The sequence below is a fragment of the Oncorhynchus masou genome, chromosome 14 (assembly GCF_036934945.1).
Source record: "Oncorhynchus masou masou isolate Uvic2021 chromosome 14, UVic_Omas_1.1, whole genome shotgun sequence".
Taxonomy (NCBI): domain Eukaryota; kingdom Metazoa; phylum Chordata; class Actinopteri; order Salmoniformes; family Salmonidae; genus Oncorhynchus; species Oncorhynchus masou.
In genome coordinates this window covers 23,608,227-23,622,393 of record NC_088225.1, presented here as the reverse complement: position 1 = coordinate 23,622,393, position 14,167 = coordinate 23,608,227, and the positions used below count along the sequence as shown (strand labels likewise).

Here is a 14,167-nt window from a genome sequence, read left to right as displayed (position 1 = left end):
ATGAACTGGTTACTGCCTATGAACTGGTTACTGCCTATGAACTGGTTACTGCCTATGAACTGGTTACTGCCTATGAACTGGTTACTGCCTATGAACTGGTTACTGCCTATGAACTGGTTACTGCCTATGAACTGGTTACTGCCTATGAACTGGTAATGGCCTATGAACTGGTAATAGCCTATGCCCAGGGACCCAATTCTTATTATTTATTTTTTCCTGGTCAGGTCATGTAGTCAGCTAGAAATCCTGTCCCTATGCATAATAAATCAATGAGTTGAACATGAAAGAGGAACCTGCACACACAGAGACTGTCTGAGGACTACTGCCATGTTTCTGGTGTTCTCTTCCTCTGATCTTGGTTTTGGTTTGATGCTTTGTTTTTGTTATTTGTCATTTTCCTCTCAGAGCCTCCGGTGAATCTTTTCTTGTTTTTTCTTTTGTTTTTGTCATTTCTCTGTTCTGTTGTGTTGTCGGGTGGGTGTGGCGGTGGGTTTATTATTGTGTGGCTTTGTGCCGTCCGCTGGGTTTGTCCATGGCTTTGCTCCATAGATCCCCGTATCGCAGTCCTCTGTCATGGATGACATAGAGGAGTGGCTCTGTGCTGATGTGGTGAGCTTCTTTACCTTGATTTCTCTCGCTCTCTTCTTTCTCTTCTCTCTCCTCTCTCGTTTCTTTTTCTTTAGTCACATTTCTATCCATCTCACGTAACCAGGTAGATCACATGTAGTGTTCTAAACTTTAGTTGACCATCTTCCATCCATTCATTATCTGACTAATGGTTTTCCACCAATGATGAGAGTGCTATAACTGTGACCTATCTCTCACATGCTACCATAATGCTAATCTAGAGAATGTATTGGAGTGAAGAATAAAACCTGCCTGTCTAAAGATGACATTGGTATTGTAGCATATCACACCAGTTGATGCTACAGTTGTTCTCCCTGATGAATGTGAAAGGTAGTCACAGGTCCTTAAAGGGATATAGCAGAGTAAACAGGTTGTGAAGTTGGATGGACGAGTGGATGGGTCTATTGAAGTATGGTGGAAGCATGGGTCCGTCACAGTGGTGGAAAGTACATGTTCTTGAAGTACCTCAATGTCAGTACAAAAGCACTGCGTGAGAGTGACCTCCCTGAGTTGTGAACGGTGTCCTGTAGAGGTCAGGGAGGTAAGTAGCTTAGTCAACTTATACGTAGGGTTGTAACATGTCCGTAACTTTCCCAAAATCCCCTGGTTTTCAAGAAATCCTTGTTGGAAGATTCCTGGAATCAAGAGGGAATAAGCAGGAAATCTGTGAATTCTACTCTGAGATTTAAGGAGAACAAGGGGATTTTGGGAAAGAATTTTGCAAGCCATACTTATTCAATACCGAAGGGAAGACTAATGTTTTGACTTTGACGCCTAACAATGTCCATTTACTGTAAGGCATCTTGGTGAGTCAATGGTTGTGTGTTCCTCCTGGCAGACTTGCCCACAAATGTTATGGATTCACTGATTTCCATTTCTTCTCCTCTGAATAGAAAGGCGATGGTTTAGATGGTGAGGAAGGGGTGACGAGTGAAGGTATGGATGGATTCAGGGCACTAACACTTGATACTTTGCATGTCTCATGTAGAAGCTCTCATTAAATGTGGCATAGATTCAGTTTCCTAATTTGTGTCAAAATTCTCTGATCAGCTCTTTAGTACTTGATATATTAGGCTGCGTTTACACAGGCAGCCTAATTCTGATCTTTTGCCACTTAATTGGTCTTTTGACCAATCAGATCAGAATTGGGCTGTCTGTTGAAACGCAACCTTTGTGCTGTTATTCTCAATCCTGCTCCTGGAGAGCCGCAATACTGCAGGCTTTTGTCTCAGCTTAGTACCATCACACCTGATTCAACCAATCTACTGATCTTCAACACATTGATTGGCTGAATCAGGTGTTTCACTGCTGATGTGGGGCAAAAACATGCAGTACTGTGCCTCTCCAGAAGGTGCAGCAATGAGGATCACTACGCAAAAAGTCAACAACTGACTAACCATTTTTATATGTCCTGCTGTTAAAAGGGGTTTTCTCTCCTCTTCCTCTAGAGTTTGATAAGTTTCTGGAGGATCGAGCGAAGGTGGTCGATTCCTTACCATCGCTCCCTGGTGATGAGCCTGGTCCCCCTCTCAGCGCCCCCAGTGGCACCCGCAAGAAGGCTGAACGGACGGAGGATGCCCTCTTTGCCTTGTAGACTCTCCCCCAGGAAACCTCTCTCTCTGAGGCATCTGCAGTACCTAGGTATCCCCTATCCGCCACTCCTGCCAAGCAGCAGTGTAGCTACTGAACTGAACACCAATCCTCCTCCTGCAGAGGACCATGCTTGCTGTCTGCCTGCCCAGCCGCGTTGCATCATGTATTACTACTGAGGTTTTGATCCGTCTGTCAGTGTGGGATGTGTCTGTCGTCTGGTATCTCATCTGCAGCTAGCTATCCTACGGAGGATATAACCTAACATTGTGAGGATGAGGATAAAATGACAAAACCTCGTCTTTATGTTCCTCTGAAGGTGTGAAAGTTAACAGAAAATCCTTCTGAAAAAGCAGACCGAGGCATATAGTCTATACAAACAGAGGAGTACTGTGTTATTTTAATAAATGTAGCTTATGAATAATTTATGCATTCATTCTTTTAACAGTTTGTACTGTACTATGTACTAGCGCTGCTCTCTGTAGTTCTCTTTTTTATTATTTACTCATGTTCCTTTTTAGGTTTCCTTAACCCTTTCATTACCCATTCTATAGTTGTGAAATGTTGGTACAGGGAAAGGCAATGCATGAGGAAAGACTACTGTTTGACAGACTCCATGCTAGTGTTACTCAATTATGGCACAATGGTTCTGCAGGGCCAAATAGCAAACACTACTTACCTGTATCTGTTGATCTCCACATTTCAAAAGGGAGAAGGAAAAAATATATACAGCTGCAAGCAGCCATGTCAAGGTTCAAGCCCTATGGCACCACAGCAAATATCTGTCACACAGCTTTTATATTTGCTTTCCTCTTTGAAAAGCTGTCAACTTCCCTCCATGTTATCTATATGGTGTGTACAGACTGTAGGGAAGGAAAGGGTCCAAAATAGTCTTTTCAATCAGAACCTAAGTAACACCCACTAAATATTTCTGATCGATGTTATACTGGGGCGGCAGGGTAGCCTAGTGGTCAGAGCGTTGGACCGAAAGGTTGCAAGTTCGAATCCCCGAGCTGACAAGGTACAAATCTGTTGTTCTGCCACTGACCAGGCAGTTAACCCACTGTTAATAGGCCGTCATTGAAAATAAGAATTTGTTCTTAACTGACTTGCCTAGTAAAATTAAAATTAAATACAGGGGGTACCGGTACTATACATTGACTCGTTACCGTTACCCCCTGTATATAGCCTCGTTATTGTTACTTTATTGTTGCTCTTTTTTATTTTTTACTTTAGTTCATTTAGTAAATATTTTTCTTAACTCTTATTTTTCATAAAACTGCATTGTTGGTTCAGGGCTTGTAAATAAGCATTTCACAGTAAGGTCTACACCTGTTGTATTCGGCGCATGTGACAAATGGAAAGTGATTAGTACTACCACGACAACGGTTAAACAGCCATATGAGTTGCAGCGGTGACTTCCTCTCTGGTACTACCTGTACACTATGTCAGTGTAGCGATTCTGAGTTCTTCCAAAGACTTTTTAATGACAAACTCATTTAGTAATTGTTTATTAGAGGGGGTTGGTGGCACCTTAATTGGGAAGGGCGGGAAAGTGGTAATGGCTGGAGCGGAATAAGTGGAAAGGTATCAACAACATCAAACACATGGTTTCCATGTGTTTAATGCCATTCAATTAGCTTCTTTCCAGCCCCTCAGCAGCCTCCACTGGTGTCTTCTGATATTGGGCTATTCTTCAATGTTTTCCTTCCCCTTCTACCATGAGACCAATTTCATGAACTTTATGCACTTTTGGACCCTTGAACGTTTCGGTATGTTTATCCTTGTGTTAAAAAGATGGGTACTGTTTTTATAGGACACAAGACATTTTCTTAGACTAATTGCATATGATTTTTTATCTTTATGAAATTTCAGCCCTTTTCTGCTCTACAAAGCACACTTTACAGACAGTCGTAAATAGAAAAACGGACACTTTTTCCTGATATGGAAATTAAAGGAATAGTGCAGGTGAAATATGGCACTGAAAATCGAATCAAATTGTAAATTTATGATGGCGTATTGGTAGCATGCTTCACAGAAAAGAGTTATTGCAAACGCTTATACATGTAGTTATTGTAATAAAAAAATGTACGTATGTTTACATAAATATATGTATATACATCAGAAATATGTGAGTATTACCTGCAGTACATGTTTAAAAGTCCAACTGAATTATTATCTTTTTTGTAGTTCGCCTAGTCGAAAGGCTAACTCATTAATGTATTGTTTGGTCTCCTGGTTGTATATGTACAGTAATGTCATGCAGGAAAATGAATTCCTCCCAGATCCTTTCTACTTTGGGGAAGCTCCCCTGCTCTCCTCTCTTTACACCTACATGTGTGGAACAGAAATAGGTTTGGATGTGCTTCGGAAGGATGACCAAAAACGTTATTTTTACCGTGTTTTATGTGTTTTTACTGTGGTCTAAATTGTCTGGTAAAGCTTCCTGTCTTTTATTTTTGAGGATTACAGTGGGTGGTAGCTGTGGGCTGTGACTCTGCTAGTGGGACTGCCCCTTTTAACCTGTTAACATTCTATTTTACTTTGCTTACCTACAGTAGGTAATGGAGTTAGATGAGGGCATAACATTCTCTTCCTGTTGTCAGGAAAATATGGGCTACAGACCTTTTGAGGCAAAAGAGTATCGTTCTTCATTTCAACTCTTTTGCCAGTACTTTTCAAAGTTAATGCTTATAAAGCTTCTACAATTAACACCAAATGAATAACTACAAAACGCCATGACATTTCACTTCAATAGGAACTATGTGTTTACTTGCAAGTATCCTTATATACTTATCAAAGTTATGTGTATTATACTGTAAATGAGATACTCAAATAAGTAAAAAAAGACCTTACTGTATTTTATTTAAAAACATCTGCTTCCAGATCAAACATTATTTGTAATAATCATTTATAAATGTTAGAGGGTGATATTACAAACAAGTACATTATTTGTATGATTTGTCTTGGGCATTAATGTTTGAATGTGTTTTAGAATACTGTAACAGAATAAACTGTTATTAATGCGCTTTAACTCTGTTTCATTCTTGTCCTAGTTGGTCTTCTGTTGCTTTAATTCCACCTCTTATGAAATAGTAGCATACATTTTAGAATCAACAGTTGCTGTTCCTTTTATGTCTTAAGGCTGGACAAAGCATAGAGATGTTTGAACTAAGATTCTTTGTTACTGAACAAATATAACATGTCACTTTAAACAGTTGATTTCTATGTGTGTCACTTTTTATTTTTTATAACCAGAAAGTGTTATGTATATGCTTACTCTTTTACGCTGTCCTCCGATCAGATGGTTGTGTGAACCTGTTGGGTTGCTATGGAACATGTGAACCTGTTGGGTTGCTATGGAACATGTCAACCTGTTGGGTTGCTATGGATCATGTGAACCTGTTGGGTTGCTATGGAAGATGTCGACCTGTTAGGTTGCTATGGATCATGTGCACTTGTTGGGTTGCTATGGAACATGTGAACCTGTTGGGTTGCTATGGATCATGTGAACCTGTTGGGTTGCTATGGATCATGTGAACCTGTTGGGTTGCTATGGATCATGTGAACCTGTTGGGTTGCTATGGAACATGTCGACCTGTTGGGTTGCTATGGATCATGTGAACCTGTTGGGTTGCTATGGAACACGTCGACCTGTTGGGTTGCTATGGAACACGTCGACCTGTTGGGTTGCTATGGAACACGTGGACCTGTTGGGTTGCTATGGAACACGTGGACCTGTTGGGTTGCTATGGAACACGTGGACCTGTTGGGTTGCTATGGAACACGTGGACCTGTTGGGTTGCAACAGGAATAAGCTATTGGACATTGTAACCCAATGTATCTCTTCACTACCCACAGAACTGGTTGAAATATGTAATTTCAACAGCAAAACTAGTTAAATGTTTTTTCAACCAGTTTTGCTCACTGAGTATGGACATGGAGGAGCTGGAAATTGTCTTCCGGTGTTCTGTTGAGGAACAGCTGTTCTTCCTGACTAGACTAAATGGTCAGGAGAACTCTTGTCCCTCCTGTATGATGATGTGGGTGTTCTATGGCTGTGCTGTTCTGCAATTCATTACTTTGGTTTCAGCTTTCTATTGTGTGACCTGATTTATGCACGTATTAACCAATAAAACACTAGCAACGTGTGACCTCTACCAACACTTTGTTTATGGTTATTTTCTTGTGTGTATTACATTTGTCCTTGCGATGGCGTTAGTATATGATAGTGAACACACATGGTAAATTCAGGCAAAGACAAGCTCATAGTTCAACCTGGCGTAGTTGCCCACTGAGTGATGCAACAGACTCACTTCTTGCACCATGTTATTCATAGCACTGCATGTTTCCCCTGCCCTGAATCTTTCCCCTTATACAGTGGTGCCAAAAAATATTTAGTCAGCCACTATTGTGCAAGTTCTCCAACTTAAAAAGATGAGGCCTGTAATTTTCATTATAAGTACACTTCAACTATGATGACAAAATGAGAAGAAAAAAATCCTGAAAATCACATTGTAGGATTTAATGAATTTACTGAGTTACAGTTCACAAAAGAAAATCTGTCAATTTTTAAGTAAATAAATTAGGCCTAATCGATGGATTTCACATGACTGGGAATAGAGATACCTTAAAGTAGGGGCATGGATCAGAAAACCAGTCAGTATCTGGTGTGACCATCATTTGCCTCATGCACCAAGACACATCTCCTTCGCATAGAGTTGATCAGGCTGTTGATTTTGGCCTGTGGAATGTTGTCCCACTCTTTAATGGCTGTGCGAAGTTGCTGGATATTGGTGGGAACTGGAACACGCTGTTGTACACGTCTATCCAGAGCATCCCAAACATGCTCAATGGGTGACATGTCTGGTGAGTATGCAGACCATCGAGGAACTGGGACATGTTCAGCTTCCAGGAATTGTGTACATAACCTTGCAACATGGGGCTGTGCATTATCATGCTGAAACATGACATGATGGCGGCGGATAAATGGCCTCAGGATCTCATCACGGTATCTCTGTGCATTCAAATTGCCATTGATTAAAATGCAATTGTGTTTGTTGTCTACCTTATGCCTGCCCATACCATAACCCCACTGCCACCATGGGGCACTGTTCACAACATTGACATCAGCAAACCCCTCGCCCACATGACGCCATACCTCTGTCTGCCATCTGCCCGGTAAAGTTGCAACCGGGATTCATTTGTGAAGAGTGCACTTCTCCAGCGGGCCGGGGTCCATCGGGGGTGAGCGTTTGCCCACTGAAGTCAGTTGCGATGCAGAGCTACAGTCAGGTCAAGACCCTGGTGAGAATGACGAGCACATAGATGATCTTCCCTGAGATGATTTCTGACAGTTTGTGCAGAACTTCAGCTGTGCAAACCCAGTTCCAGCAGCTGTCCGGGTGGTTAGTCTCAGACCATCCCGCAGGAGAAGAAGCCGGATGTGGAGGTCCTGGGCTGGCATGGTTACACGTGGCCTGCGGTTGTGAGGCCGGTTGGACATATTGCCAAATTCTCTAAAACGATATTAAGGTGGTTTATGGTAGAGAAATTAACATTAAATTCTCTGACAACAGTTCTGTTGGACATTCCTGCAGTCAGCATGCCAATTGCACGCTCCCTCAAAACTTGAGATATCTGTGGCATTGTGTTGTGATAAAACTGCACATTTTAGACTGGCCATTTATTGTCCCCAGCATAAGTTGCACCTGTGTAATGATCATGCTGTTTAATCTTGATATGCCACACCTGTCAGGTAGATGGATTATCTTGGCAAATGAGAAATGCTCACTAACAGGGACGTAAACAAATGTGTGCACAATGTGAGAGAAATAAGCTTTTTTTGTGTATGTACATTTTCGGGGATGTTATTTTTTCAGCTCATGAAACATGGGACCAACATTTTACATTTAGATTTTTGTTCAGTTTAGATTCTGCCTGGATCTCCCTGACTGAATACAGTGCACACCCATAGACCTCTCTTGGATCTATGCTGATAACTGACTGCTCCTTTGGCTGCCTGTTGAGCATCACACTGATCTCCTGGGGCCTGTTGCACAAAACTAGGATAAGGGATTAAGCCAGGATATCTTGGTGATCCTGGCTCAATTGATCCGTAATCCGGTTGCACTAAAGATGGATAGGGGGCAGGAGGATATGTTATGGTATAAATTACCATGGAGATTTATTCTGTGGAGCTAGCCTGCTCCAGACCAGGCTAAATTCCAGGATCTATTTAATCTCATCCCTAATGTCAGTCAGCAGTCACCACAAATGGAAACCAATAGTTATTTCACTGCTCACTATACATTGTTATCACATATAACTAGACCCACTGTTATTAAACGTTTGTGATCATTAATTTCAATGATTTTGGATAAAAAATGATTTTTAGATGATGTTGCTATCATTAGATAATTTACAGTTTCCCATAGACTATAAGGCTATATATAAAATGATAGAATATTAGGGCCACAGAGGGGAAAAAACACAAGTCATAATATTGTAACCAGTTGTTTTAAAGGAGGACAGTTGTTAAAATGACAGATGAGGGGCATTTCGTGAAATTGTACTTCAGTATGGTTTCATAAACAAAGACATGCTGATGTGCCAGAATATTAAGTATCACATTGTCATAAGTATCAAAACTGTAAAAACAATGTAGCTTTTCTGCAGAAAGAACCAGCCTCATAAATGTATGACTTTATCCTTTTTCTTCAGTGTGGCCCTAGTACTCTGTCATATAAACAAATACACATTCCATATGAATATAAAAACACAATGTGTAACATTATGTTCCTTTATTGAATAAGGACAAAAACAAAGCAGGTAAACCATCAGCTCCTTTCGAAACTGAAGTCACAGTGACTCTACAAGATGGAAAGCACAGAATCCAAGCATATTATACAAAATGATACATACACATTCAAAGGTCTGTATATAACACACCCTGCATGTCTGCACACTAAAATAAATGCAGGACAAATCCATACACATCAACTGAACAGACAAATGAATGGATGCAGTAGCCTCCCTGCAGCCTTGTATTACACACAGTATACCGCACAAACATCATAAGAGGCCAAATTCGTCAAAAAACGAACCCAAAAAAACCCAAATTCCTCTGCCACCGCAGGACATATTTAACCAAAATTGAAAGCACACATACTAACTAAAATAATTCAACACATATTGGTCCCTCAGCAGCCGACCACTGTCGTCATCAGGGAAGATTGCCGGATTGTCCCAGTCCATGGCTGGTGGCACTCTGGGGGCCCTCTCCTTCCTCAGGCAGGCCACATTGTGGAGGACAGCACAAGCCACAGTAATATCACATGCCCTAACAGGGCTGACCCTTAATTTGTGAAGGCAGTGAAAGCGTGCCTTCAGGAGGCCAAAGGTCATTTCAACTCTGGCCCTGGTCCTGGCATGGGCATGGTTGTAGGCCTGCTGTGCTTCCTGGGGGTCTGTGAAAGGTGTCATGAGAAAAGGCTGGCAGCCATACCCCTGTCTCCCAGCAACACACCAGAGAATTCACCTGTCAACACAAAATCTCATCATTACTACCTCATAAACACAGTGATATTCTTGACACAGCCATGATGGTTATAAATAGGGGTTGTGTGGCTTACCTTGTGATAGGCACTGATAGATTTCAGAGGCCCGAAAGATTCTGGAGTCATGGACTGAGCCAGGCCATTTTGCCACAACATTGCTGATCACACAGTCAGCATTGCAGACCATCTGAAATCATAAGATGAGGAATATTACACCAATCAATGCACATCACTGGCAATGCAGAGTGTTCGTCAATGGACAATATCAAAAATTTATGTTCACCTGAACATTAATGCTGTGAAAGGATTTCCTATTCACAAAATCGGCCTCATGGGCACCTGAGGGGGCTTTTATCCTTATGTGTGCAGTCCACTGCACCAATGACATTGGGGAAACCTGTCACACAAAGTAATGAGTATCCTACTATGTGTTAACAGTTGTCCTGTAATTTGTAGATCCTCTTACCTGCAATCCTATAGAACTCCTCTTTGATGTCACAGAGTCTTCTGTGGCCAGGGAAGGAGATGAAGACATCTGCTAATGCTTTGATAGCCAGACACACACTCCTTATTGTGCGGCAAATTGTGGCCTTGTTCAGCTGTTCTGCATCCCCCACTGAGTACAGGAAGGCTCCACTAGCAAAAAGCGCAAGGCCACACAAACCATTTGCTCCACACTCAGTGCATGGCTCCGTGCAGTGCGGTGCTTAATCCTGGGACCCAGTAGTCTGCATAGATACCTGATGCCATCTGCAGAAAACCTGTATCTTTCATATAGATGGTCATCAGGGAAGGCCAGTGGGTCCAACCGGTCCCTGAAGACCCTTTTCGCCTGAAGGCTCTCCTCAGCACAAGTGCTTCTTCATCCACCACATCTCGCACGAATGGGCATGCCATTGTCAGAGCAGAAAGGAACACACAATTTTGGGCCTTCATATAGGCTAGTGGCCACACCTGGTGCTGGGGGTGGGCAAAAGAGGGCGATGCCTTATAACGATGACTTGGTTGTACTGATTGCTGGGAAAATAAAAAAAACCTTAGAAAGATGCCACCGTCCTGTGTGCTCACAATAAGAGCTCATATGTCATGGCTCACTTGACTTTACGAGAATATACCTAATTTTTATTTTGAGCTGTGTCATCTTCTTGGAGCTGGGGGAGGAAAGAAAATAATGATTAATACATTTGTGTTACAGTTAGCATACAGTGTACATTGAAGGCATATCTCACCTCCCTCTCAAGTTTTTTTATTTCAAGGTCCAGTTTCCTAATTGTCCTCTTTTTTATTTCGGACTCCAGTGCAAGATTTTCCATCTTTTTCTTCTTGTACTGAATGTCTATGTCTGCCAGTTCTATTTGGCGCCGGAGGTGGTTGCCATACAACTTTCTGATAGCTTGTGAGCTCTGTGAATACAATACAATTAACGCAGCTGGAATTTGGCAGGATGTGGTGTCCTTTTATTAATACGCACTATGTTGCCAGGCTGGTTCCACTGTATAGCATCTGGGTCCTGTAAAATAAATTAGATTTTTTGATTTTGATGAGGACTCCTCACCATTGTAGAGTAAATAGTACTTTCACAGTCTTAACATGATACCTCATGCCTTCTGGAATCCAGAGAGATGCTCCTCCTCATCATCGTCTCCAGCATGTGCTGTTGCTGCTGCACTGGGGCCTTCACCCTATCACATTTAATCGGATTCATATTGAAGCTAGTAGACAAGACATGCCAGGCCTACAGTATGCCTTTGATGGAGTACTCACTGGATCAGCATCGTCTGGTGCTTGTGCTGGTGGCTCTAACAGGAACACAGTGCTGCCAGACACTGCAAGGCAATAGGTAAACCAAAGTCAGACAGTCCAAATTGATTCAATATGAATGTGGTTGTATCCCATGTAGAGATGGAAGGACATACCTTGAATGAAGCGGGTGGCATCTTGGGAGGAACCTATGCTCGTCTCTTTCCCCCAGGGATCCCCTCTACTAGACGGGCCTGCCTTTATTTAGCTCCAAGGCCATGTCCTCTGCTGGGGTAAGGTCAGCCTTTGGTGACCCACCACCCGTGCCTTGTCTGTTGGTATTCTTTTTCACTGCTAAAACAGTACAGACAATGTGTGAGCAGGCACCTTCTGGGTACAATATATGCTTGTGCTTTGTTAAATATTAGTCAGGGACCATACCATTCTGCAGAATGTTCTTGTATTTGATTTTGACCTGCTGCCATGTCCGTTTTGGCCCGTTCATGTTTAATCTACACACACACACACACACACACACACACACACACATTTAATGGAGTCACACTGCAAAAAATTACTTGGTATTTTTGTCTTGTTTTCAGTAAAAATATCAAAAAATTTATCATAGCTTTATACAGTGTGATGGAGTTACTTTACACAATTTCACTCATATCTGCAGTGCATTTCAATTAAAAATTTAACCGTTTCATAATTACAGTACAATTTTTGGAGATGTGAATTAAATATTTGAATTGTAATTGTGATGTTTCAGCGGAGCGGTGAGTGTGTAATTGTGCACTACTTACGCATTCAGGCGGTCTGCAATACTTTGCCACGCTTTTTCTCTTTGCTTTATCACTGTGGCGGTGTTGCCTTTCTTCTTAATTATATCTTTTACCTCCTCGTATGCCTCCATGAGGATTTGTGCTTCCGACGGGGAAAAGTACGCGGCTCTAGTTGCCATGGTAAATCAGTTAATCTGTGATCTGTGGCGGGGTCTATTTGAGTGAGCCGTGAGCGCGCACCTATCCAGGATTGGTTTCACCTGGCTTAATGAATCCGTGTCTGCTCATCCTGGCTTGGTCTTTGTGCAACCAATTAAGCCTGGACGCACATGTTTTGGCTTCATTGAGCTCAGCTGAGTCATTTATCCCGGATGTCTTAATTCTACTTTTGTGCAACAGGCCCCTGGTGTGTTACCAGATTCAAAAGACCATCATGTCAGTCAGGACAACAATCGCCCAAGGCAACAAAGGCAGTCCTGCTGACAGCAGGCCGGGCCCCTATATACTATATCTCTCCTGCTCCACTGCTTGCTATTCAACAACTAGTTTGCAGCTGTGCTACTGTCGGTCGTTGACCCATTTCTTTCCAGTACCACACCTTTGTTGTGCCCCCTTTGTGTGTGCTTGTGTTTTGGTGAGCTCACACACGGCTCACATGTCCCACTACAATCCACATATTGGATAATTTGATCAAGATTGTTATTGTTGATTATTGAATGGTCTTTTTAGAGAGCCATTACTTTGTGTTAATTGCTTAAATACCATGGTTTGAATGTGTTTTTGTTATTTATTCTTCGAAGAAAATATTTGCGTTGACTTTATGCTTACATGTCATTGTCCAACCAAAGGGGACTTCCATGAGCTTTGTTAAATCAACCCTGTTAATCTCGTCTTGCCCTAAAAGTTTTGAAACCGCACTGTACTATGTCTCTCCATATATTTAGCCTGCTCCCCCTTCCCCTCCACGACTCCAGGAGAAATACATGATGTAACCACGGGAGCCAAAGTCGTGATGTCAGATCACCCCACTCGGTTTCCGAGTTCCCCATTGGTCGAATTCTCTGGTTCTACAGACAGAGTCATCACTACGGGCCACACAAGCTTGAACAGTTGTTAGCCCACCCCTGCGTGGCGTTGATTGGCTGTTAAGGACAAGCCCATAATAACACCCATGCTGTTGTTTTCCAGAAGACAATGCCGTTTTCTCGATTATAAAACGTCATTAATGCATTATATAAGTACAGACCACGAAACAAAACAAATATTAAAAACATGACATTTCCACGTTCAATTGATGTATTTGGCACTTGAAGAAGCTTACTAACTTTGGATGTGTATTTCCCCACAGTGTTCATCCTCCATTATAGTACTTTTCAAGGAACACTGCTTTTTATTTTTTTGCAATAGCCATGCACAAATGTAAATACCATGGACACTGTATATCGTCCTGGAGTTGCTAGTCAAAAAAAGGTATGAGACCATGAAGGGGGAGTCAGAATTCACAAGTGGTCGGGGGTTGGCTAGAACAAGTGTCACTCAAGCGCTCTGTAACTAGCTGGCTAAGCATGTGGATCCTCAATGAGCACTGTTTAGCGTGAGAAGTGTGCCTCTTGGGCATCAATATGAAGACAGAAGAAGGCACTATTTGACAGATCAATAACAGAGTTTATCTCACTGGAATAATTGCAAATGTAGCTAGATACACAAACATCGATTTAAGTGGAAATCGTAAGTTTTTAGCTAACCATAACGAGACAGCAAAAATGAACTTGTCTTTTGACGACCAGTCACTGGATAATCTGGATCCAACCATATCCCTAAATGACCCCAGCGATATTGACACGGCTCTGCTCAATGACATTGATG

The 14,167-nt window shown here is 42.0% G+C and overlaps 2 protein-coding genes and 1 long non-coding RNA gene across 6 annotated transcripts in view; 2 read left to right on the top strand and 1 right to left on the bottom strand.

Annotated features, from left to right (window-relative positions):
• Positions 1–5,251, top strand: part of LOC135554562 (TOM1-like protein 2) — a 39,274-nt gene extending 34,023 nt beyond the window's left edge. For 2 of the 3 annotated variants that reach the window (XM_064986931.1, XM_064986930.1), the window contains exons 14-16: positions 550–609; positions 1,521–1,563; positions 2,076–5,251. In XM_064986931.1, coding sequence (XP_064843003.1) covers positions 550–609; positions 1,521–1,563; positions 2,076–2,221 — 249 coding nt within the window. In that variant the 3' untranslated portion in view covers positions 2,222–5,251. The remainder of the gene's footprint in view (positions 1–549; positions 610–1,520; positions 1,564–2,075) is intronic. The other variant, XM_064986932.1, reaches the window with a different exon arrangement.
• A 6,122-nt stretch (positions 5,252–11,373) lies between these two features.
• Positions 11,374–11,756, bottom strand: LOC135553757 (uncharacterized). Its single transcript, XR_010457630.1, has 3 exons — positions 11,693–11,756; positions 11,541–11,602; positions 11,374–11,458 (listed from the first exon to the last, which is right to left on the bottom strand). It is a non-coding gene; the product is annotated as an uncharacterized LOC135553757 (long non-coding RNA).
• A 2,084-nt stretch (positions 11,757–13,840) lies between these two features.
• The window catches only part of srebf1 (sterol regulatory element binding transcription factor 1), a 33,127-nt gene continuing 32,800 nt past the window's right edge, over positions 13,841–14,167 (top strand). For both annotated transcript variants that reach the window (XM_064986926.1, XM_064986925.1), the window contains exon 1: positions 13,841–14,167. In XM_064986926.1, coding sequence (XP_064842998.1) covers positions 14,065–14,167 — 103 coding nt within the window. In that variant the 5' untranslated portion in view covers positions 13,841–14,064.